At 36.5% G+C, this 23,304-nt stretch overlaps 1 protein-coding gene across 2 annotated transcripts in view; it reads right to left on the bottom strand.

Moving 5' to 3' along the window:
* The window catches only part of TTC29 (tetratricopeptide repeat domain 29), a 157,729-nt gene that overhangs the window by 39,823 nt on the left and 94,602 nt on the right, over nt 1-23,304 (bottom strand). For both annotated transcript variants that reach the window (XM_028151410.2, XM_028151416.2), the window contains 3 exons: nt 20,883-20,974; nt 12,320-12,443; nt 7,646-7,874 (listed from right to left, as the gene is read on the bottom strand). In XM_028151410.2, coding sequence (XP_028007211.2) covers nt 7,646-7,874; nt 12,320-12,443; nt 20,883-20,974 — 445 coding nt within the window. The remainder of the gene's footprint in view (nt 1-7,645; nt 7,875-12,319; nt 12,444-20,882; nt 20,975-23,304) is intronic.

Raw genomic sequence — 23,304 nt, 5'->3', positions numbered from 1 at the left:
AGGAAGCTAATATTCTTTAAAGGAAAATTCCTATGTTAGATATAGGAAGTGGCAGTATTATGCATAATTATCTATGCAATTACACTTGCACATGCTTGAACATTTTTAGCCAGGAATGCTTAATAACATTTGCATGGTTAAATGAGACAGCAGAAACAACTGGAAAGGCCTCGAGGCATGGTCATCTATTTAAGCATCCACTTGGATTTTCAACATAATTAGTCATATAATTGTGTGCCTAAACTTAGTAGATTCATGTAAGTAATTATAAATTATTAAAAAGCTGTGTGTATTTGCTCTCTATTTCCTGCCAATCAAATTACTAAAGAATATACTATTTTCATATTTCATCATAGAAGACTTCAGATAAAGTTACAATGTAAAGCCCTGTATGAAGGTGAATGAATAAGTGAACCCATTCAGATGAGAGATAGTTAATATAGCTACTTGGATATCCATATTTTAGGAAGAATTCCTTTGATCAAATCATAATACCAGTCTGTTCACCCATCCTCACTAAGACTTTCATGAAAAATGTTTTACTTGCTTATGTTATAATCAATACAATGAGCTTTTAAATTTATTAATTTTGTCTTCAATTTTAATTAATACCTAAAGGTTGTACATATATACCATCTTCCTTCTGTATAATTTATTTCCTTCTTTTCATAGTCTTATTAGTGGTTGGTGGCAAAAACTTGGACCAAATAGATCTGAACAGCAAAAATATTAACCTCAAAATATTATAATGGTCATTTGGATGCAGATTGTTCTAATGTTTCTCACCAACCTCTTCTTGACTATTGATTTTGCAGCTTCATTTCATATTTCCACTGTTATTTTAATACCTAAGTTAAAAATATGTGGAGACTCAAGGAAAACTATGTATCCCTTTCCAGGAGCTTATCTAATAAGTAAGACTAGAAGACCTTTGAAAGGGTTGAACTAAAATTCCTTTGATAACAATACAACCTACATTTTATTAGTTGTATTTTGCAATGCAGCTGTATTACATCAACTAATAAAATGTATAGTCTTAATTCAGAAAAATCAGGTATCTCACCAAAGGCTAAAATTAACCAGTTTTTTCTTTCTCATTTTGGGTGCCTGATTCCATGTTGGAAGTCAATAAATGCAATCCCTTAGAGGCACAGCACTTAAAAGAGCTAACTTTAGTTTTCCCCATTGGTTTGACTAAATCCAACTTTGTTTACTTTAAGGGCATGATGAAAAACACACACATCTATTTGCTCAGGTTTTTTGATTGAAGGTTAGAATGCATTGAAAGGAAGAAAAAACAACCTGACTATATTGTAGTGTTAAAGGATTGGGGGTGATGAATATTGGTCAGTGTGTTTAATAGTTATTTCATTCCAAGAGTAGTTGAGAGGATTAAGGAAGTACATGTATTCAGGTGCATTAGTAGTGTTTCAAGGAATCACTTAGGAAGGTTAAGACACTGGTCAGGATGGACTGGCATAAAAATTAAGAAATATTCTAGCATTTCTTCTCATTAGACTCTTGCTTATTATTTCCCACACTTTACTCGTTGTACCATCCCTGGGAGGCAGGAATCATCCATGAGAAGTGAAATATATATCCAGTGACTGCTAGCCAAGTCAGTCATCATAATAAAGCATTATAAATAATTTCTAAAAGAATATGCATCATGAAAAGTATTTATTTTTCTATTGATTATGCTTAAGAACCTAGACGATAAAAATATTCACTCTTGTCAGGGAGTTAAAGACATAGGGAGGACAGAGTAAAAAATATAAAGGAAAGTGAATTCTGGGACCATGGATATAATTTTTGATTGATGTTGTGGTTAAAAAAAATAAAAATTCATAATGATGAAAATACCAAGTGAGAGGTAATTAGAAAGAAAAACTCCCACACAATACCCTGGATCAGGGAAGCTTTGGGTTCGAATTAGAAGACAAGAAAATGTGTTTTTTTTACTAGGTTCATGTTTTAAATACAGTATTAATGTCACTTTTTGGGGGAAGAAATCATATAGATCAAGAATTACTACAATTGTCCTAACAGAGCCTTACGAGCACAGTAACAATAAAGCAAGACTAGAAGACCTTTGCCTCCTACCAATTAGGGGGCAAAATGGTAGAAAGTATTTTAGTTAAATTGGCACATTGTTTAGAATCCATGATCACAGGTAAAATGATGTAGCTAGAAACGGGGTAAGACCCTCACTAGGAATGAAATTACTATAAACAGGTGACAACAGGGTTCTGCCAGAACTTCCACCCCTCGCCTTCTCCTGGAACAGTGCCAGCTATGCTTGCATCAACCACCAAGCTTTTCCTAAGCTTTGCAAGTGAGCAACTGCAGAAATTGAAATTAAACCAGATTAGCGAAACTCAGCTACATTTTTCTTGGTGAGTTCAGTGTACATTGGAAAGTTAAAACTGGTAACACCATCAGCTACCAAGAACTGTGAGCAGAATCTAAAAGAAGTACAGTTTTTGTTCGAGCAATCAAGAATTCTCTTTTATTGAGCCATGGCAGCAGATAGAGAAGGAGGCTCTCAGAGGGGGAAAAAAAAAGAAAAAGAAAAAAGATCTTTCAACCCGAGGGATATAGAGCTACATTATTATTTCCCAATGAAGTGAGCATTAGTTTTTCTGAAGAATACTTGATTCCTAAGGAAGCCAAACTTGTCACTTGTGTTGTAGAAAACATACAAAGATGGATGAACTGTATTTGAATGAGGAAATTTGAAATTCAGGCTCAAATTCTGCTGCCCTTTTTATTTAAGAATTTGGCTGCAATGAACTATTGATTTGTCTTTTTCAGCATGTTTCAGATTTGGAATTATTTTTTATCATTTGCAGAAGACATCCAATTCCCTAAGCTCTTTCTTGAAATGTATTAGAAGTACACTTTGGTAACCTATCAATTTAAATTAGATTAATGGAAAAGATGCATATCTTTCTTAAGCTGTTTGACAGTAGCAGAGCACATATAAAGAATATATTTTAGCCTGGCCAGCTAGGTAGTTGAGCGTCGACCTATGAATCAGGAGGTCCCAGTTCAATTCCCAGTCAGGGCACATGCCCAGGATGCGGGCTCGATCCCCAGTGTGGGGCAATGCAGGAGGCAGCTGATCAATGATTCTCTCTCATCATTGATGTTTCTCTCTCTCTCTCTCTCTCTCTCTCTCTCTCTCTCTCTCTCTCTCTCTCTCTCTTTCTCTCTCTCTCTCTCTCTCTCTGAAATCAATAAAAAAGTATATTTAAAAAATATATATTTTAATGTTTCATCTTCAACTTGTCTTAGCAAATTTGTTTTTTGTGTGACTGGAAATGGAAGTAAAACACAAAGGCTCTCTGCTTCTAAAAAGTCGCAGGCAGACTTGTAACACAGAAACACACAGTTGATGACTTGTCATACAGAGAAAGGGCTGTCACAGTTTTCCCACTGGAGCTCCCACTGCTGCTATCCAGGGGGCTGTCGTCAAGAAGCCTGAAGCTCGTGGAGTCAGGGCAGCCTAAGTTAAGGGAAGAAACTGCTCCGAAAATCACCGTGGCTCACCCCAATAGAGGGTTATTCTGTGCCCACAACAATGCTGCTGCAGGCATAAATGGCTTTCGAGAACAGGTGCTCTGCACCTGCACATTGAGCGATCCAGGCTGCTTCCATCTGTGGCTCCAGAATTTTTAAAGAGGCTTCCTCCCTGCTCACTGCAGCTGGGCAAGAACCAGTCGCAGGATCTCAAGTGGGTTCTCCTCTGCTGGAGCCCAGAAGTGCCTCTGGCCCCTGGGCCAGGACTAGTCCCAGAGCCCTGGCCTGGTTTCCAGGGACTGAGAAGAGCCATCTTCCATGTGCCCAGAAGAGTGAAGAACCAGATACTGGTAAGCACTTGTGAATTCGACCCCCTCAGCAGTGGTTCCTGAGCCCTCTAAGTACTACATGTACTAACTGAACGTTTTTCTGATGAGAGGGACCTTCGCTTTCATCACTTTCTTGAATGGGAGCCTGATGTGTCACGTAAAAATTCTAATAAGCTTTTGATTTAATTTTTTTCAAAAACAGATATAGATTTATATTGAAAAGGAAAGATTTGAAAACCAGGAATAGCTTAGAGAAGTTGAATTTTAGGATAGATTCCCAGACTTTAGAAGATCTTTGTGTTGGCCTCATTATTCATAATTATTTTGCCTCACAGTGTCTGAATGATTTCAATTACAGACTATATTACAACTGTTCTAAGTTTTGGTAACAGTTCTAAGTTTTCCAATGGTCTTAGGCTCTACAGCTAGCAGTTCTCAACCTGTGGGTCGCAACCCACAGGTTGAGAACCGCTAGCAGGGTCGCCTAAGACCATCAGAAAACACAGAGATTTACATTACGATTCATAACAGTAGCAAAATTACAATTATGAAGTAGCAACGAAAATAATTTTATGGTTGGGGGTCACCACAACATGAGGAACTGTATTAAAGGGTCACAGCATTAGAAAGGTTGAGTACCACTGGGCTAGAGAAATCAACAGAAATTTACAGGCCCTTAAACCTTCCAGAGCTAACGAATTTCTGTTGCTTCAGGCTTGAAATATGTTATTGAACTGCAATAGATTTGAATTTCTTCTAAATTCTTAAATTTGGGAGAAGAATCTGTTCTTATATTACTATTGGAAAGGAAAGGAGGAATATGAAACCATTCAAACTATACCTGGGAGTATTAGAATGGTATGAAGGTTCCTATATTTGCTGTGCTCCCTCTGAAGGGTACAAAGATAAGAGGATTGCTGGTGAATGACTGCTGCATTTCATCCAGAGACCTGAGTGCTCTCACTGCTTTATTCCCTTAGGGGGTCATGTTCCTCTGCTTAAAAGAATATTGCCTGCTCTGTGAGCTAATGATTTGTTTGGAGGATGTGAGTCTCAGAGGTGAAGATAACTGCACAGCTTTTATAATGTATCTTTCAAATCTTTGATCTGCTTTTTTCTGAATACATGGGACCCCTCTGTAGCAAGATTAAAGACGCCTTTTCTGACTAGAAAGGCAACGTTTGAAAACCTAAAAGCTGCTCAGACTTCCAAATAATATTTCTGCATTTTGTCAACCTCATACTTGGCATTGTCCTGCTTTCACGTGATTGCACGGTAATCAGAATGTAATGTTGGATCATAGGGTTGTTTTTCTCATATTTTCCAAGGAGGTGGAAACTATAAATTTTGTTTTCAAAAGTGGTTAGTGCAAACTAGTTTATGGCTAAGACATACATACTCATTTTAAATTTTCTTTAATTTGACAAATATTTACCTGCTAACAAGCAGGTGTTAGACATGTGCCTTCTTTCATATGGGAGGCCAAGAATCAGAACCTGTTCCCAGGAGACTCATATTCTCAATGGGAAGATGAGGCAATTAAAGAAATGCCCAGGATAGTATGCAAAAATATGACAAATAAAAAGTGCTTGGGATTAATGAATGAGATTCAATGTGGGAATAGAGAGAAAAGATAACATTCAAGTGAGAGGGGAATCAGGGAAGACTTTAGCACTTGAGAAGGTCCTTGCAAGATCAGTGAGATTTTTCTGGGGAGTGTTGGGGCTGGAAGTGAGTTGTCTGGGAGGAGGTGGGTAGCTGGGGAGGGAGGTGGTCAGAAAAGGTTGAGAAGCTTGTACTTAATTTATAGGCAGCAGGGAGCTAATGAAGGTTTTTAAGCAGAGCAAAGATAGAAGAAGAATAAGAGTTGTGGTTAAGGAAATATTTTGGAAACATTGTGAAGTAGACTTTAAGGTGTACTTTGAGCTAAAATATTCTTTGTAAATAAGCAATTGTGTTGATAATGTCATACAGGTTTTATTTCTATATAGAACAACTGCCCCTAAAAATGTTAAACACCCTAATAGCATGAGAATTAACTTATTTATATTTGAATCTGAATGATGATTATTTCTCACTTTTATAATGACGTCGCTCATCCATGCATAGATTTCTAATCTTGATCAAATGAATCAGTAAGGGGGTGTACTTTCTTAGCATTCTGGAGAATTTAATCATCTCTAACATATGAATAGCTGAGGTTTTACTCTCCGAATAATAGTTTCAAATGCATTTTTGTTCTATTCCCAAGTCCTTTAGAACACAACACATTCTTACAAAAAACACCGAGATAAAATATAAAAAAATAGAAAAATAGCTTTATAGAGTAAAGAAAAGTAAAATAAGATTTTTAAAAAGTCAAAAGCAGGATTGTAGCAATTAGACACATGGCTCTGATCAGAAGCCGGTTTTGAGTATTTTTTTCATGATCATCATGTGATGGCTAAAGTCCATCCAAGGTAAACTTGAAAACATGAGTGACTCAACTTACTCTCTACCAAACCTTTTATCAAAGCAAGTATTTTACTAGATGGGTAGTACTTTCCCTACTTGATCTCTGGGAAGGAAGAATGAGAAATGAAAGGGGAGATAACTCCAAACTACAGAACAAACTCCCCAATATGTGACAAGACAACATTTAGAAGTAAGCAAAATATGATCAAAAGTGGTTATCAATAATTATCAATAGTTAACCATAAATATTTTGGGGGCACTTGAGCACACTGAAAAAATTCAACAAGCCTTCTGTTTTTAAAGACTTCCTCTTGTTTTTTCTTACTGTGCATAAATTTGGAATGAGACCATTCTTACTTCATAACTAGGGGACAGATAGTGGTAATTGGTATTTTGCTAATATAAAGAGTCAGTAAAATTCATTTGTTCCCAATTTACTGTTTATTCTATGGAGGAAATAAATACCAAGAGAGATTATTGTTTTATCTAAACAAGAAAAAAAAAAAAGAGTTCAAAGGTGGAGATGCTTCTTCACATTACCAAATTTTGCCAAATGATTCCATTTGAGTTATCCCAAATATTTAAAACATGTTGCTTTAAAAAGTTTGACTTGCAAACAAATAATCATGTAACCCAAGTTCTGTCACAGGCAGTACTGTTTAAAAACAAACAAACCCACCCTAATCTAAAATTCTTAACTGAGGACTAAATCCTAGTCAAGTTGACAGGCAAAACTGACCCTCCCCTACCAAGTTATTTGTTTTAATGGACTATTTTGACTAATTGTCACAAGCAAACATATATAGGAAAAAAGTGGCATTGAACAAAATTACTACCAAATATTGTTGAAGTTAATATTCAAATCTGAATTGACAAAAAAATAGGAAAATTCACTACCATCAGGACAATAAGAGTTTAATATTAATCAGCATCTATATACACTTGCTCTTGTCAATAAGGCTCAACACTGAACATTTAAAAAAAAACCATAAACTTATTTCAGTCTTCACAACTGATCACTACTTACTGTTGAATATTGAAGATCACTGATATTAAAAAAAAAACCCCACACAGCTTGAGGATGGCCATTTATCAAGTTGAAGGCATCATTCCCATGATTTTATGCTTTCCTTAAAATTGAAGTTACAAGATAGCACAAAAGTACATACATATAATATTCACATAAGGAACAAATAAAATTGCCCATATAATTAAAATCACCAATGACTGAGTAAACCTTTACAAATGAAAATGACTTAGCCATTAAGAACGATGCAAAATCTAAAGTGTTTAAAAAAAACACACACCAAAAAAACCCCCCAAAAAACCCAATGCCTTACCAATAACTGGATCAAGTGCAATGTTACTTCTAGTCTCCTTCCATGAGAGCAGGCAGTTAAGGCTGGAGAGATCTGCAGCTTCTATATAATTGCTAATTGTCAGCATCATCTGATGAGCTTTTGCTATTCCGTAATGAACTTTGGTTTCATCCATCAGAGGGACATTTGTTAGCTCTGCTGTAGTGTCAAAAGCTTGCTGAAAGTATTCAGAAGCTTTGTTGTAGTGTCCCTAAAAATATAAGAGAAATAATTTTTTCTTAATTTTCAGTTTACCACATGTCTTCCCACCTTGACAAGTACCACACTGTTCTTTCAACAGTTATAGCAGTTCATCTTCAAGAAGAAAGTGATGGCAAGCAGGGTCTCTGTTACAAAAAGGTTTTCTTTAAACATCGGGATTACTAACTGCGCAATTCTTGAAGTTAATTCACTAAGAAAAATGTATCTATCAGGTTGAACTGTATGAAACAAAAGTTTTTTGGATAAAAAATGTTCAAATATTAGCATTTTCATATGGTTTAACCTAATACATGATAGCAAAAAGAAGTTTGGGAAAGAATGAATCAATTCACATTGATATGAATGGTATTTTCTTACTAGTAGTATTGGATTTAACTAATGAAATATTTTTAACTAGCTTTAGCTCTCAGGCACAGTGCAAGATAATTTCCAGCCAAGCTGTTAAGCAATCATCTGTGAAGATAGATGTGTGTGTCTATTGACTTAGTGTTTAGTCTTGTTCTCCCACATGCACATGCCATTCTTGACTGCGATTAAAAAAAAAAGATCTTGGTAGGACTAGTACAACTTAAATGATAATTTAAATGTCCATCTCTTCTCCAAGTTCTCGGCAATATTTAAATTACAAAAATTAAAGGTCTTTGTTGTTGTTCTTTTTTGTTGTTGTTGTCATGCTCATCTCTCCTCCTAAAAGCTATTGCCTACAAATGAATAATGTTTCCCAAACTTTTATGAAGTATCAGGGCCAGTGCCAAGTACTTCATATATAGTATGTCATTAGCTTTCATAAGTCATCCTATGAGAAAATCTTATTTTACAAATGATGAAATTGAGTCTCAGAGAAAAGACTATCTTCTGCTGCCCCCAAGTCTTCTGAAAATCCTCATTAAAAACTCCTCAAAGAAAGATATTTTTAGAAATGAGCTATATTTATAAAAACTCCAGACAACAAGATTTCCTTTCTTCACTGACATAACACTTTGGGCTCCATTCTCCTCTCTCCTTCCCTGCCCTACCCTCACCTTACTTTCTATAGCACATACACAAAAACTTACATGCATTCTCTTTTGAAAGGAAACCCTTACGAGAGAATGCTTTGTTACGGATTTGTGAGTCATTCTCTCACAATATTTTATGAAGGAATTAGAAATAAAAACACCACAGTGATAGCTTTATACTACACAAAGTTCAGGTAAAGTGCGCACTCAACTCCATGTACCTCTGTGTAACTGGAGTTCAGAGAGCAGTCAAATTGACTGAATAAAGAAGTTGCTGGCAAGGTGAGGAGAGGAAGAAATAAGGCTTATGTGACAGTTATGAGCAGCACATATAACACTCTGTTACATGCCCACAAGGACAGTTTAGGTGAACCATTTATTCAAATGGTTCATTCCAATTAAATTTGCCAATTTAAACAGAATCCTTCTATATTATACCAATAATAATTTTTGTTTGCTGAGATGAGCAAGTCTTTCTCTTATTTCAAAGTATAAAACATAGAATAATAGAATTTATATGAGAATAAGATTACTTAATTAGGAAACAAAACTATCAGATATGTATATGCCAATTAGTAAATTAGATGATTGAGAAACAACAGAAATTTGAACATGAAAATAAAATTCATTGAAATTATAGATTGTCCTGCTAGACATCAAAGATACAGGATAAAATATATGAAAATATATGACTAGACCAAATTTTTCTATTTTTAATGTGTTTTTTTGTTTTGTTTTTAATTCCATAGAGAGGAAGGGAGAGGGAGCGATAGAAACATAAATGATGAGAGAGAATCATTGATTGGTTGCCTTCTGCATGTCCACTACTGGGAATCGAGCCCACAACCTGGGCATGTGCCCTGACCAGGAATCAAATCATGATCTCCTGGTTCATAGGTTGACGCTCAACCACTGAGCAACACCGGCCAGGCCAAATATTTTTATTTTTAAGAAGAGAAGTATAAATATCTAATTATTGTTCTGGTTATAATTCTGAGCTTTAGGCTATTTATTGTTTTAGGTTGGAGGCTCAGTTAGGAAAATTAGGGACCATAAATAATTAACATATATTTGAATTTCCAGAAATTTTTTGGTATATTATTTCATTTATGTTAAAACAAACTCATTCATTCATCCACTTATTCATTAGCCATCTACTATATGCCAGCCCCATTCCAGACATTGGGAATTCAGCAAAGAAACAAGTTTATGATCAGGAAGTGAGCTAGCTGTCAGTGTAAGTATTTATGCACTTAAAGCTTTTATTAGGTCTTATTTAACAAGTGCTTTTTCTCCCTTAAAAATAGGAGCATTAAAATGAGGTCATTATTCTTTTTTTTAAATTTTTTTGCAAGTATTACATATGTTCCCCTCTCTCCCCCATTGACTCTGTCTAGCCTACTCCCATCCCTCACCCCAGGTCTTCACCACCCTTGAGGTAATTATTCTTCCCTTAAATTGTACCTAGCATTCAATCTTTAGACACAATTGCTATAAAACTGGCATTAATGTAATTTCTATAGTTTAAAACACTCTTAATAAAATACCACATTAATTCTCAGATGGAAGTGCTTTTATACATACCTTTTTGGAATGAGACTTCATTAAGGTATATTAGATTTCCAGAATTTTAATTCTTTAAGAGTTTAATATCTAAATTTAATCTCTTCTCTAAAGGTTCTGTCTAACCTTGATAGTTCATTTCTGTTATCAGTTAATCCCCATCCTATTATAAAATTCAGAAGATTCTAGTAATTAATCCTGGTAATCTTAAATATGAGTTTGAGAATATGTAAATGAATTTATGCATTTCATGAATGCATCTTACTAGATGAGAACTTCATTTAATGTTATAAATATCACTGATAAGCATTTAGTGGACAATTTCAGGACAGGGTCTTGATGACATCATAGGCCTTGAAACAAAGCTTGTGTTATTACACTATAACATAGAATTTTCAAGCATGATTCTGATTCTTACTAGATTTTTTTTTGGTGTCTAAAATGTTACTCTATCTCAAGCTCAGAACAAATGGGCATTTTCTCAGAAATAAGGAAGAATAATTTCTTACACATTTCCCCTGCTATTTTAGTGTTGGAACTACCATTGTTTTAACTACATTATTATTCTCTGATTTTATTAGGGAATGAGAAATCTCATTAAGTTATTTTCCCTAAAACATTCTCATTTGACCACTTTGTATTAATTATATGTTTTCAATGAGCAGTCAGTCCAGAAAAAGATCATCTGAGGAGGGCAGGATTGGTGGCCACTTTCAGGACTATGTAGTAAAAGAATTATTTTACTACATAAAAGAGAATTTATCTAAGATAAAGGATATTTTTAAGATATGTTAATTTTAATTATACTAACACTATACCAGTGAGAGAAAACTCCAACATTTTCCCAAACATAGTTTTGCACTGTAATTGTGGCCTTATAATAATATTATTTCTTAGACATTATTATTAGAATACATTACATGAACATATGAAACCAGAAAAGGTTTCATCATATGATGAGGCCCTTAAAAGGTAGACTGACAAGTACCATTAGATTTGCTTTTAAAGATTCACTACAAGTTTTCAAACTGCCAAAATATTGTACAAGAATAAAATAGAAGTTTAGGATTTCAAAAGTGAGAAAAGACTACTCTTCAGTTATACAAAATTGGTTACAAATTTATTGATTGATTCAACAAACTAATTTTTTAGCTCACCAACTCTGAGCCGGGTTCTCTGCTAGACACTGGAATAAAATAATAAACAAGGCAGATACGCTCTTTGTTCTCATTAAGCTTCCATTCCAGCCAGATTAAACAACAATAGCAACAATAAAATGTCACAAATAAGAAAACTATAAGATAAGTGCTGCATGGAAAGTTAACATTAAAGTGTGACCTGCATTTCACTAGTAGTGGCCTCTTGAGTGAGATACTTTTATTTTAGACTTTTTTCTCGTCTTTCTCTCTTCTTTCCCATAACCAATCTGCTGCTAGAATTACATATTTCCTTCAGAACTGCTCTTGTTACTGTCCTGTCTTCTCCTGAGGACCTAGCAGGGGCATCACCGCTGGGTTAGTAAAACAAGAATTTGGAGCAAGAGCCACCAATGTCAGTGTCAGTTGATGAGAGCCAAATGAAGTTCCTTTGAATTTAAATATTTTAGTTGACCTTCACATCTGAAATTACTTAGGACCTGCACTGGCTGTGAAGATGGGCATCAATGTTGGCAGCTTGTGGTGACTGTGCCCGACCTGGCACTCAGGTCCTGGGGGAAAAGGAAAAAAGAGATGGTTCTCTTTCCAGTCACTGCCCTGTGCATCAACTAAGTCCTGCAGTCCTGGGGTCATTCTGCACAACGTAGCGGGGAAAGTGAGGATACATAATTTTAAAGCTACTTTCCCCCCCATAAGCGAGAAACACATATACTCACTTTTTCATTGTAGATGTCACCAAGCATTGTACTTGCTTTCACAACATCTAGCTTTTGAAAATTGTTTCTTGCCAGTTTCACAAATTTCTTCAGGTATGTAATTGCTTCTATCATCTCTCCTTGGCTAGAATAAATAAGACAGGAAGCTATTGGAGTGTCATTTCACTTAATGTCACAGTGAAGAGAAGATCTTGTGTGTCTTCTGCTTTAGAAAGTGCAAGATGGTTACCAGGATAATGAAATTTAAAGTGAAAATATCAAATTAAAAGTACATGGCTTGATTTTGTGGGAATATATAGTAAGTTACAATGTAAACCTTGTAACCTTCATGCATTGCTGATGTTAATGTAAACTGCTGCAGCTGTGTTGGAAAAGAACTGGTCAATTCCTCAGAAACTTTGACATAAGAGTTATCACATGACCCGCCTATCCTACTCCTACATATATACCCAAGAGAAATGAAAATATGTCCATACAAAAGCTTGTACATGAGTGTTCATAACAACATTGTTCTTCATAACCAAGAAGTGGAAACAATCCAAATGTCTATGAATGGATAAAAAAAATGTCGTATATCTGTACAATGGGATATTATTTAGCCTCATTCTTATAAGAAGGAATGAAGTATTGACACATGCTATTATATGGATAAAACTTGAAAACACACTAAATTAAAGAAGCCAGTCACAAATAGCCACATATTATATAATTCCACTTACATGAAATGTGCAGTAGGCAAATCCATAGGGACAGAAGGTGGGTTAGTGATAACCAGAGGCTGGGGAGAGGGGCAAGGGAGTGGCTCCTAAAGGGTGTAGGGCTTCTTTTCAGGGTGATGAAAATGATCTCAAATTAAACTCTGTAAATAGACTGAAAATGACTGAACTGTAGACTTTAAAAGGCAAATTGCATGGTATATGAATTACAACTCAATAAAGTTTTTTTTTTTTCAATAAAACCTTTTAAAAGTTTATGAAAGGTGAATGGTAGTTTGTTTTTTGTTAGCATCCCTCGGCAGGGAAGTCTCAGGCATCCCAGAAGTTACCTATACAGGTGTTATAGACTGGTAAAATGCTCAGAAAGACATCGTTTCTAGCAGAGTGGTTGGTACACAGTATACCAGCCATTCATATATTTTTGACTGAAGCAATGGTAGAAAGTTTGAGATGGGAAACATTTATGCAGTAGACATGAAAGTCAAGCTTCCCGGTAAATTGTGAGAACCCCAGTCATGGGGTTGGATGTTTGAAGTTCATGACTGTAAACTCCTGTCTTCTGGATATTCCAGTAATATCAAGAAACCTAGAATGCTACTTTCTGGGGAATACAGTTCCTGCTTTTAAAGAGTTTCCCTGTCAGTGTGGAGAGATACGTATATAAATTCGTGCATGGGATTAACTGTGATGGGTACTATGAGCTGTGAATAGTGCTTTGAAACTTGGAGCATATGCCCTTCAATATCCTCCTCACAAGAACACGTCTAGAGCTTATAGTGCAAATTTGACCTTAAAAGGCAGCCAAAGGATATGGAGCCAACTCCAGGGAATACAACGGTGAACTCAAAGCACCTATGTAAATTTGAAATATTGTCATGTGTTTGAATTTTGAAATGGATCACATGTTTAGTGTATATCGACTCAGGCTCCTTGCTCTGCAACCAGGCCTCTTCCTCCTGAGCCTTTACTCAGGCCTTAACACACAGGCTGGGAATCCCTGCTGTTAACATCCCATCTATCTCCAAATGGTCTCCCTCTCCACTGTTCAGAACTTTCAGCTGATTTGTTTTCTCGTATTTTTATCTTCCCTGGTATCTTACTGACATTAGAGTCTCTACCCATCCAAAGTTGACTCTTTCCAGAGTTCTAAGACTGTCCTCCCCCCTCCACTAAATGCTTACTATGGGCAATTTCACATACTGCTATGGTGTGCTCTAACTCCTGTAGGCACATATGGCAAAGCTATATTTCAGCCCCTCATTTTCCCCCTGTACTAAATTTCCAACTGTCCAGACTTACTAAGCATGCAAAGGAAGAAAATTTCCTCTAAGTGGTTATCTTAAGAGATGTCACCTAGTGATGAAGCTGATGGCATCTTGGAATCCCTCTTTAGAAAACATCTTCATAATGTAGGTTTATTATAAAACATTTATAAGCAATTTAATCAATTATGTCCCCCAAATGGAGTTAGCCCTAGAGATTATTATGGGTTTTTTTTTCCTAAATGTGACTCTAAATCCTTTGGTTGTTTGCAAATATCAAACCCACCTCTCAAACAAAGATACACACCTATAGGGGTCATTCAAAAGAATATGCCACAAGCATTTCAAAGGTGTGTAATTTATTATTATTATTTTTATTTTTATAAATCTTCATTGTTGAATTACATATGTCCCCCTTTTTTAAAACAGGTGGTGGCAGGATTAGAGGTATCAACTTGCATAACTTCCCAAGATTTGACAAGGACCACATTCATGTTCATAGATAAGCTTTAGTATGTTTATAAAAATCAGGTAAATTGCTTTAAAGTTGCAAAATGCTATGGTTCAATTAGAAAGATCTAGCCAGGAATCCCAAGTTTGGCCTTTTAATTGAATAGCTTTAAACACATCTTTCTCAGCTCCAATGTTCTCATTTTTAAAGTGACCACAGAGTGTTGTGAGATGAAAAATTACATGTATGTATAGCCTGGCACATAGAGATTCATTAAATGACAGCTATTATTATTATTCCCTCTCAGTGAAGTAAAAAGTTATCATACCCACAGTTCTCTGCTTGATAGAATCTAACACCAGTTGAGAAGAAAAATCAAATTAGCTAAACATTACTTTTAGAAAATCTTTCATTATGCAACGATTTGAGGGGACACTTTGCAAGACAGATAGGCAAATGAAGTCCTACTATCTATTTTCTAGGGGACATGTGTCAAAGAACTAACACTTTTTGTTTACTTGAGTATCAGGCACTATCAGAAATAGAATGGAATTTTACATTCCCAAAGTTAATATTGCCTTTTATGATTCAGTTCTCACCTTCTCATAACAAATTTATGATAATCTTCTTCTACATTTAGGCATGGCTCAATTCTCCAGAAAAAAATTATGAATTGTTATGAGGATTTTTTCAAATGCAGACATGAATTAAAATAACAAAAAGAGGTACACTCATTGCTTTAATTTAAATATTTGTTTCATGGAAAAACAAAAATGATATTGAGATAACTCAAGAGTATAAAAATATAAATAAATAAATATACTAAGAATTTTGAGCAAATTCATAAATTTCTAGAACTAAAAATGTTTTATCAAATTGATGTTAACTCTCCAAGCTCTTTCTTGGATAGCAGAATTCAAGAAAACAAAATGGTGACATAAGAAAAAAATAGAGACTTCTTTGCATATCACTTTAAAACCTCAGGGAAAAAATTATTGTTTTTATTTAGCTAAAATGGACTCACTGAAGCTTATTTATGCTCATGTTCCGAAAAGCTGATATATTTTTGATGGAAGTATATTTTGAATTAAGTTTGGCCTGCTGAGGATTGTTAAATCACAACATATACAATCAAACAAACAAAAAAGCACAACAAGTTCAGTGAATAAAGAAATACAAAATAGTATAAATAAAACTATTGCTGGGTGAGTCGAGTTGTTTTCCTCCCAAAGGAGCAACAGATCTCCAAAGCATCGAAAAGTATCTGGAACTTGCTCTAACAAATAATGCTACAGAAATAGCCTTCCCATTATAAATTATATGCTCCACTCAGTGAATGCACAGTTCTATAGCCAGCAAAGCTGTTAGTTAATATAGCATCTGAAATATAAACATTATATGTTGCTTAAAGGATTTATAAATTTAAAAGTTAGCCTTAGATTTAGAAGACAGTCTTTCTTTAGAAGGGAAAGAATAAAAAATATTTTTTTTTTTTCTCACAGAAATGTTAGGGATTACTCGAATGAGTTCATGGACAAGGTTAAAATGTTAGACAAATATTAATTCCAGTTTTCTATATGCAGTGCACAGGTGCAACTTGAGCAGCATATTATATGGTATAATCATTAAATTCATTCAACCAGACCTTAGAGAGTTAAAAACATATATTCTGAGGAACAGGACTCCTCGGTCCAAAGAATGAGAATGAAACAGTGCAGAATATTTGTGTATCAAGGTGATTCCAGTTTCCAACTGGGAAAACAGGACTGTTAACACCCACATCCCCTGACAACTGTCCAATTATGTATATCACACTTGGCCTACTGTTTGCAGTAGAAGTAATCAATAAAGGATGTGGTTGAGTGAACATAGATTTTGGTTGAACCAATGCATGAAAACTTAATCATTTACTCAGAGAGAAGAAATCAAATAGAGCAGAGATGAAGCGGCCACCGAGGGGTTTGTTGATTGTGCTCCCAAGTTTGTGGGCCACAGATGAAAGCAATAAGGCAAATGGAATCAGTGACAGGAGAAAATGTAAAACGCTGTCCTTAATTTCATGAATTAATAGAAATGTTTTGATGTATTTTGGGGGGTCATTTTTAGGAGATTTCGCATCAAAGCCTGAATGTTCCATTTTAAAGAATATATGGAAATTACTAGGGCATGTCATTTCTCTCAAGCAAGAAGAAATTAATTTTCAGCTATAACAGGAAGGTAATTTTCAAACTTGAAACTTTGTACTGATTGACTGAAAGATGTCCACTGTGGAAAGTTTTCTAGGAAATAATTGAACCCGAGTTTATAAGAAAATTTACAAGCGCTATGGAATAAACCCAGGCCCACTGTGACCAAGGTGTCTTGAACAACTGTCATTTCTGTAATTCCCCCCTATATAAGCCATCCTGATTATGTTGGAGAGTTGTGCCATTTTGGTAAATGAGTTATTTCAGAAAATGAGGCCAAAAAATGCTGTAAGAAAAATTGAGGTTATTTCTCCTTCTATATTTACTATAATTGTCTGTCTACATATAATAATACTTACTTGGTAATTTCTCAACTCACTGTCTCTTTGTTTTATGGACTATAATTCTGGCTTTTATAGCTGTGTCATAGGCAATTGTTACTATGTCAGAATACTGACTCTTTTTTTTTCACTAGTATTTCGAGTAGGAAAAAAAGACATTGTAAATGCTTATTTTCTGTTATGCTGCTTAATGTGATTCAGACCAATAGCAAAAATAACAAACCCGGCTCATTATTAAAACCTGCATCAATAACTCTAATACCAGGGATAGTTCTAGCATTACCAACTGAGCAGCTCTGCATTACCAAGTCCTCAGCCTTGAGGGAATGTGCTGTGTTTTTCAGTTGAAATCACAGTATAAATTCTTATAACCATTTTAGAAGCTTCCAGCCTTAAAGCCTATTCACCCTTCATGCATGCTCAGCGGATGGCCTCAGACACACACTTATCCCAGACATGGCTATCCTCTTCCATTTCCTTTAAAGAGATAAAATATGTTTATAGAGATAGGGCTTCCCATTAGGGAAGCCTGTGCAATTGCACAGGTTGGGAAAGAGATTTAGAGGTGATGCTAAGCTCCATATGCAGCTTGATTTATTCCTCAGCCGACACCACCATAATTTCCTCTATTTTTGTTGCGCTCTATTTCTGCTAATCTGAGGACAGTTTAGGACTATGAAAGGGACATACATATGTGTTTGTATGGGGGGTTGTGTGTGTGTGTGTGTGTGCATGTGTCAAAAAACACCAAGCCCTTGAAGCAAATTTTTAAAAAAGACCACAAAATTCATATCAAAACATTTCTAGTAAGTAGTGGGCTTGATTTAATAAGGCTTCTCAGATATTTTGGGTGCTGATGTCGCCTGTACAGAACTTTCGGTTTTGACACATCTGCCCACCTCTCGAGTTATTTTGCACACATGGAGGAAGAACATGCCAAGGCTCACACTTCCAGGGGTGCTCCTCCATGACCACCAGCAATGCTGCAGGTTTGGGATGTAAAGCTGTTGTGGACTTGGGACACTTTTGCCCTCAGACCTCAGAAGAAGCATCTCCTGTATTCTTGCGTGCTGCATAGCATTATTAAATTTAAGGCCCACAGAAATCATCAACAGCTCCATTTGCAATTGGGTTGAGGAGAATTCTTATAGGTGGAATTAGTTTCATTTGGAATAAAAGTGAGGTGGGGATAAGTCTTCCTGCCCATTATAGGTTTGCCCCAAGGCAGGTTGCTGGACTGTTGAGAATATTGGAATTGAATTGTCCCTATGAATACCCTAAACACACCCTACTTCATATGTCAAATCTTCAAAAGCAATATTCTTTTCCACACCTGGACCCCAAGTAATACGTAAGCAGTCAAATTAAAACATCAGATTGTCTGTTGTTGTTATTGCCAATATTTACCAATAATTGTTCAACTCCCACCTAGCTTTTACTGTAGAGACCAGAAATTCAAATCCTGGAGTAGAGACACTAAAATATTCAGATGAAACACTAGGTTAACAGGCGAGAATTAGTTTAAGATAATCACATGTCTCCAGAAGTTTCAAAAATAATTGTATTTTTGTAACCAAATTGGGCATTCCAACACTTGTCTGCTCAATATGTTTACAAAAGAAAATATTTTTCCCTGGAGTTTTATCTCTTTAGTTACGTTGGGACACAATGTCATTTTGTAAAAATTATTTTATAAACACATTAACGGACACATTTATTTAAGTGTATGGGCTCAGGCCAGATCTGCTACTACAAAGTAAGATAAATAATCCAGTCAGTTTTTACTGATTCTGAGAAGTGCTAAGAGTAGAGCTAAATAATTTAATAATCAAATAGAGCTGGACAAAAGGGTGCAGAGTTTGTGTGCCCCACATAGACACTAAATTGAATACATTGTATCTATTCTTTGTGTTCAAACATTTGCTTCTTTTCAGTTGTTATTTGTAAATAAAAGTGTAAGGGACAGCTGGGCTGATCTTCCATGGGTTACTCACTAATCTTTACTTGGAGGGACCACGACACTCATGTGGTTTTGCTTTCCTTGAGTAGACATCCATTCTCTCCTTATGAATATGTCCATGTCCTTAACCATGGATCCAGTGATGACTGCCTGGCATTTTGTAGGGCACCTTTTCTTTCATTGGTGTTGGATTTTAATATTTATTTATTTATTATCTATCTATCTATTTATTTATTTATTTAGCACTTAATGATTATTATATAATGACTAGAGGTCCAGTGCACAAAAGTCGTGCATGGGGGGGCGGGTATCCCCTCAGCCCAGCCTGAACCCTCTCCAATCCGGGACATCCCTCTCACAATCCTGGACCACTGGCTCCTAATCACTCACCTGTCTACCTGCTTGGTCACCCCTTACTGCCCCCCCCTGCTGGCCTGCTTGCCCCCAACTGCCCCCCCACCAGCCTAGTCGCCCCTCACTGCCCCCCTTGCCAGCCTAATCACCCCCAACTGCCCACCCACTGGCCTAGTCACCCCCAACTGCACCCCCCCACCAGCCTGGTCGCCCCTAACTGCCCTCCCGATGGCCTGGTCGCCCCCAACTGCCCCCCCGGCCAGTCTGGTCGCCTCTCACGCCCCCCCCCCCATGCAGCCTGCTATTCAGTCGTTTGGTCATCCCCCACTAACCCCCCTGCCGGCCTGGTCATAGGCAACCATCTTGTGAGGCTGAGAGGGTCAATTTGCATATTACCTCTTTATTATATAGGATGATCTACTCTTTCTTCACTAGGCATATGTTTTCAATGACTTTTAGATAACAATTTTACCTTTTAAAACACCATCCTGTATATATTTACAAGTAAAATACAAATGAGAAGAAATTAAACTTGACACAATCTATACCTATTATTATTACTACTATCATTATTAAAAAGCTATATCATGTATATAACATACCCAAAACCATGGTCTTAACTTTGATAACTTTTCTTATTCTTAGACTACCTTGCCTTAAATTATAATGCTAACGATGCTCCTATATGATGCAATGCTTAAATGGAGTGTACAACGGACACAGCGCAATGAGTGAAGAGCCAATCATATACTTTCCATGGAAACATTTGTATCAGAGGTTTTTCATGTATACTTCCCTTAAACTTTCTGTTTTAAGTGAAATTTTGGGAATATTGTTTTTGCACCCAATTGTTCCTCCAGATCTGTTCGATGGAGATTTGTCTTAATGGAAGCAGCATGACTGAAGCATAAGTGGACAGTTTCCTCCAAGAGGAGATCTGGCAAGGTTGTGGTGAGCCACAGTGACTGAAGCGCACTATGTACTTCTATGCTCTCTGCTTTTTTAACCTGTGCGATGTGACCTGATTTTTCCCTTTCACTCAAGGTCATCACTAAATGTACAGAAAATCAAAAATAAAGTAATACAAAGGAGGAATAGACAGGGAAGACTTTAGACGCGTAGCTCGAAATACCACATTGGTTTAAAATAACTTATGATGAAAGGGTCACTTAAGAAGGGCACTGCTTAAAATTTAAGCAGGCAGTAATGGAAAGCGACAGACCTCAAACAATTTAAGTCTTTCACAGTTGAGTGAATTCCCAGTGACAGGAAGACAAGGATGTGCTAACTTACCTCTGCAGGACTCTGGCTATGGCTTCATAGGCTCTCCCCAGGCTCAGGTCATCCTCCAGGTCCGTGGAGATCTCACTGTAAGTGCTGAGGTCCTAGCCGGAGGAGAAACACATGTGAAATGTATGGCACGGCCAGAGTGATTAAAATTAATGGTTGTTTTTAATGTTTCCATAAACTATTTTTTGTTTATTAAAAATTCATGTTGGTTTGGTTTATTTTTATCTATAGTGTAACTTGTTTCACAGCATTCTCTTTAAGCCGTGACAGTGAGGTCTTACTTTCATGAAAATAATTCTTTTCCTGCACAATCCAAAATCGTCCAATTTATATAACTTAGGTGTGAATAAATAATTGAATGGCTTGCACCATTATTTTAAAATATGGGACTATTACCTAAGGTAATATAAAGCAGATTATAGTACTCTACTATGGGAGCTTAAATATCACTTTTCTTTCTATAAATAGCTGTTTGAAAAACATGAATTTAGGTGCCAGGCAATTTCTAAATCTATCATTTTATTAGATGCATTTCTCACAGTTTGTACACGTATTCAGTATACACTAAAAGTATTTCTTACAAATGTACTTCATTACCAACAATCTCTTCAATAATCAAAAGATTATGGCTGCCACCGTCTAATGCATGATATTAATTTAATTTAATTTAACGCTGACATCATCTGTATGGTATCATTTTTCTTTTTATTCTTTTCCCCCTTCAAAGGCCAAGAGAAGGAAAGTACGTAAAACAAAGCCCCCATTCTTTCTCCTTCCTTCATTGTTATTTGATCCAGCCTATTACACACAGGAGGATACAGGAAATCTCCAAAGACCTCTATGGAAATCCTTTTGGTACATTTTCTAAGAAAGAATTAGAGTCATTTGACCGCGCTGAGAGTCGGTATGAGGGAGGACACAAAGATGAGTGTGGACCATGGCCTGAATTCGGCAGCTCAGAGAATTAAGTATTAGAGGCAGTGTTGGTCTTCTTCTTTACTTCCTAAAAGTTAATAGTTGGGAAATAATTTAGAGAAGGCCATTGGGATACCTCATAAGATTTGGGTTTCCAAGTGAGTGCTTGGCAGATACTGATATTAAAACTTACTGATACACGCTGATCCAGTTTAATTCCCACTAAACCTGCAAAGTTCAAATGTTTAATTATCATTGTTAAGGCTTTTAATAAACCTTGTATAGACCTGAGAATATTCTTCTCACTTGGTCTTGCATACTGACAACACCTAGACTTAGTTAGATATGCCTTGACATAGACCTTTCTGAATTAAGGGGCAGAACTCCAAAATTTTGTGAATTTATGAGGCCTTATTGAATCCAAGTATAAAAATATAGGAAGAAACTTTCTAGTATCATTTTTGGTCCACATATTTTTATCTGACATTCTAGAACTTTAAGATTTACTATTATATTGTGCCAAAAATAGTTTGTTTTCAGCAAATATTGTTACCGTGTGCCAGGTGCTACATCATACCCACAGAAATCTCAACTAGTAGAGAGCACGCTTGCAGCCCTCGAGGCCTGATGCAATTGTGGGAATTAGTGATGACTGAAGACAGGTTTCTCCAGGGCTTACTGGTGCTTACACTGTGCCACTCCCCCATGCCTCTGGCCTCCAGGGCCCCTGAAGCAGTACAGTAACATATGGGGGTGCCCAATTTTATCTCAGAGGTGGGACTCTTCAGTCCTAGGGTAAGAGAGTAGGTGCCCAAGGAACTATAGGGAGATGCATCCATGTTGACAGCTCTCATCTCACACCAGTGTGCCATGCTTCCGGGGAGCAGCAGGGCCCAAAACAGCTCAGTCTGGGGTTTGGTTTTGGCTTCAGACTTGATTCTATAGAAGCTTCTTCACAGAGCCAGACATGGAATGGATGCTGGAATGAATACTATCCATACAGTAAAAAGACTCGGTTCAAGTTCCAATTCTTTCATGCTCAACATATGTGGGCCAGGAAGGCTCCCTAAACTTAGTTTCCTCAGAAGTAAAAAAGAAAACCCACTTCTGAGAGCTGTTGTGAGGCTACCATGAAATAATAAGAGTGCGATATTGTAAACCTTAGGACAGGGAGTCTCTGGGAATAACCAGCCACCGGTGAACGACTCCTGGTGAAAGCTTTCTTCCTCGAGGCAAAGACACAAATTGTATTTGTGGTGTGAGAAAGTTCCTGTATCTCCTGTACCTACAAATAGGAAACACATAGGCAGTGGGAAGAATACAGGTCACACTGGTCCAACAGGGAAACAGCCAATTACATGAAATCCATGTTGAGGACCTAAGTGCAGTAGAGGAGCTCATCTAAATCAAGGACAAGGCCCCGTTCCTCAGGAACATGAGCACTATTGCGAGAAAGTAAAGTCAGGTGAAATCCTAAGGAGAATTCAACGCAAAACACAACAGATTGGTG

The sequence above is a fragment of the Eptesicus fuscus genome, chromosome 6, assembly GCF_027574615.1.
Source record: "Eptesicus fuscus isolate TK198812 chromosome 6, DD_ASM_mEF_20220401, whole genome shotgun sequence".
Taxonomy (NCBI): Eukaryota; Metazoa; Chordata; class Mammalia; order Chiroptera; family Vespertilionidae; genus Eptesicus; species Eptesicus fuscus.
Note: the sequence above shows the minus strand (reverse complement) of the source record. Positions and strands in the feature narration are given on the sequence as shown.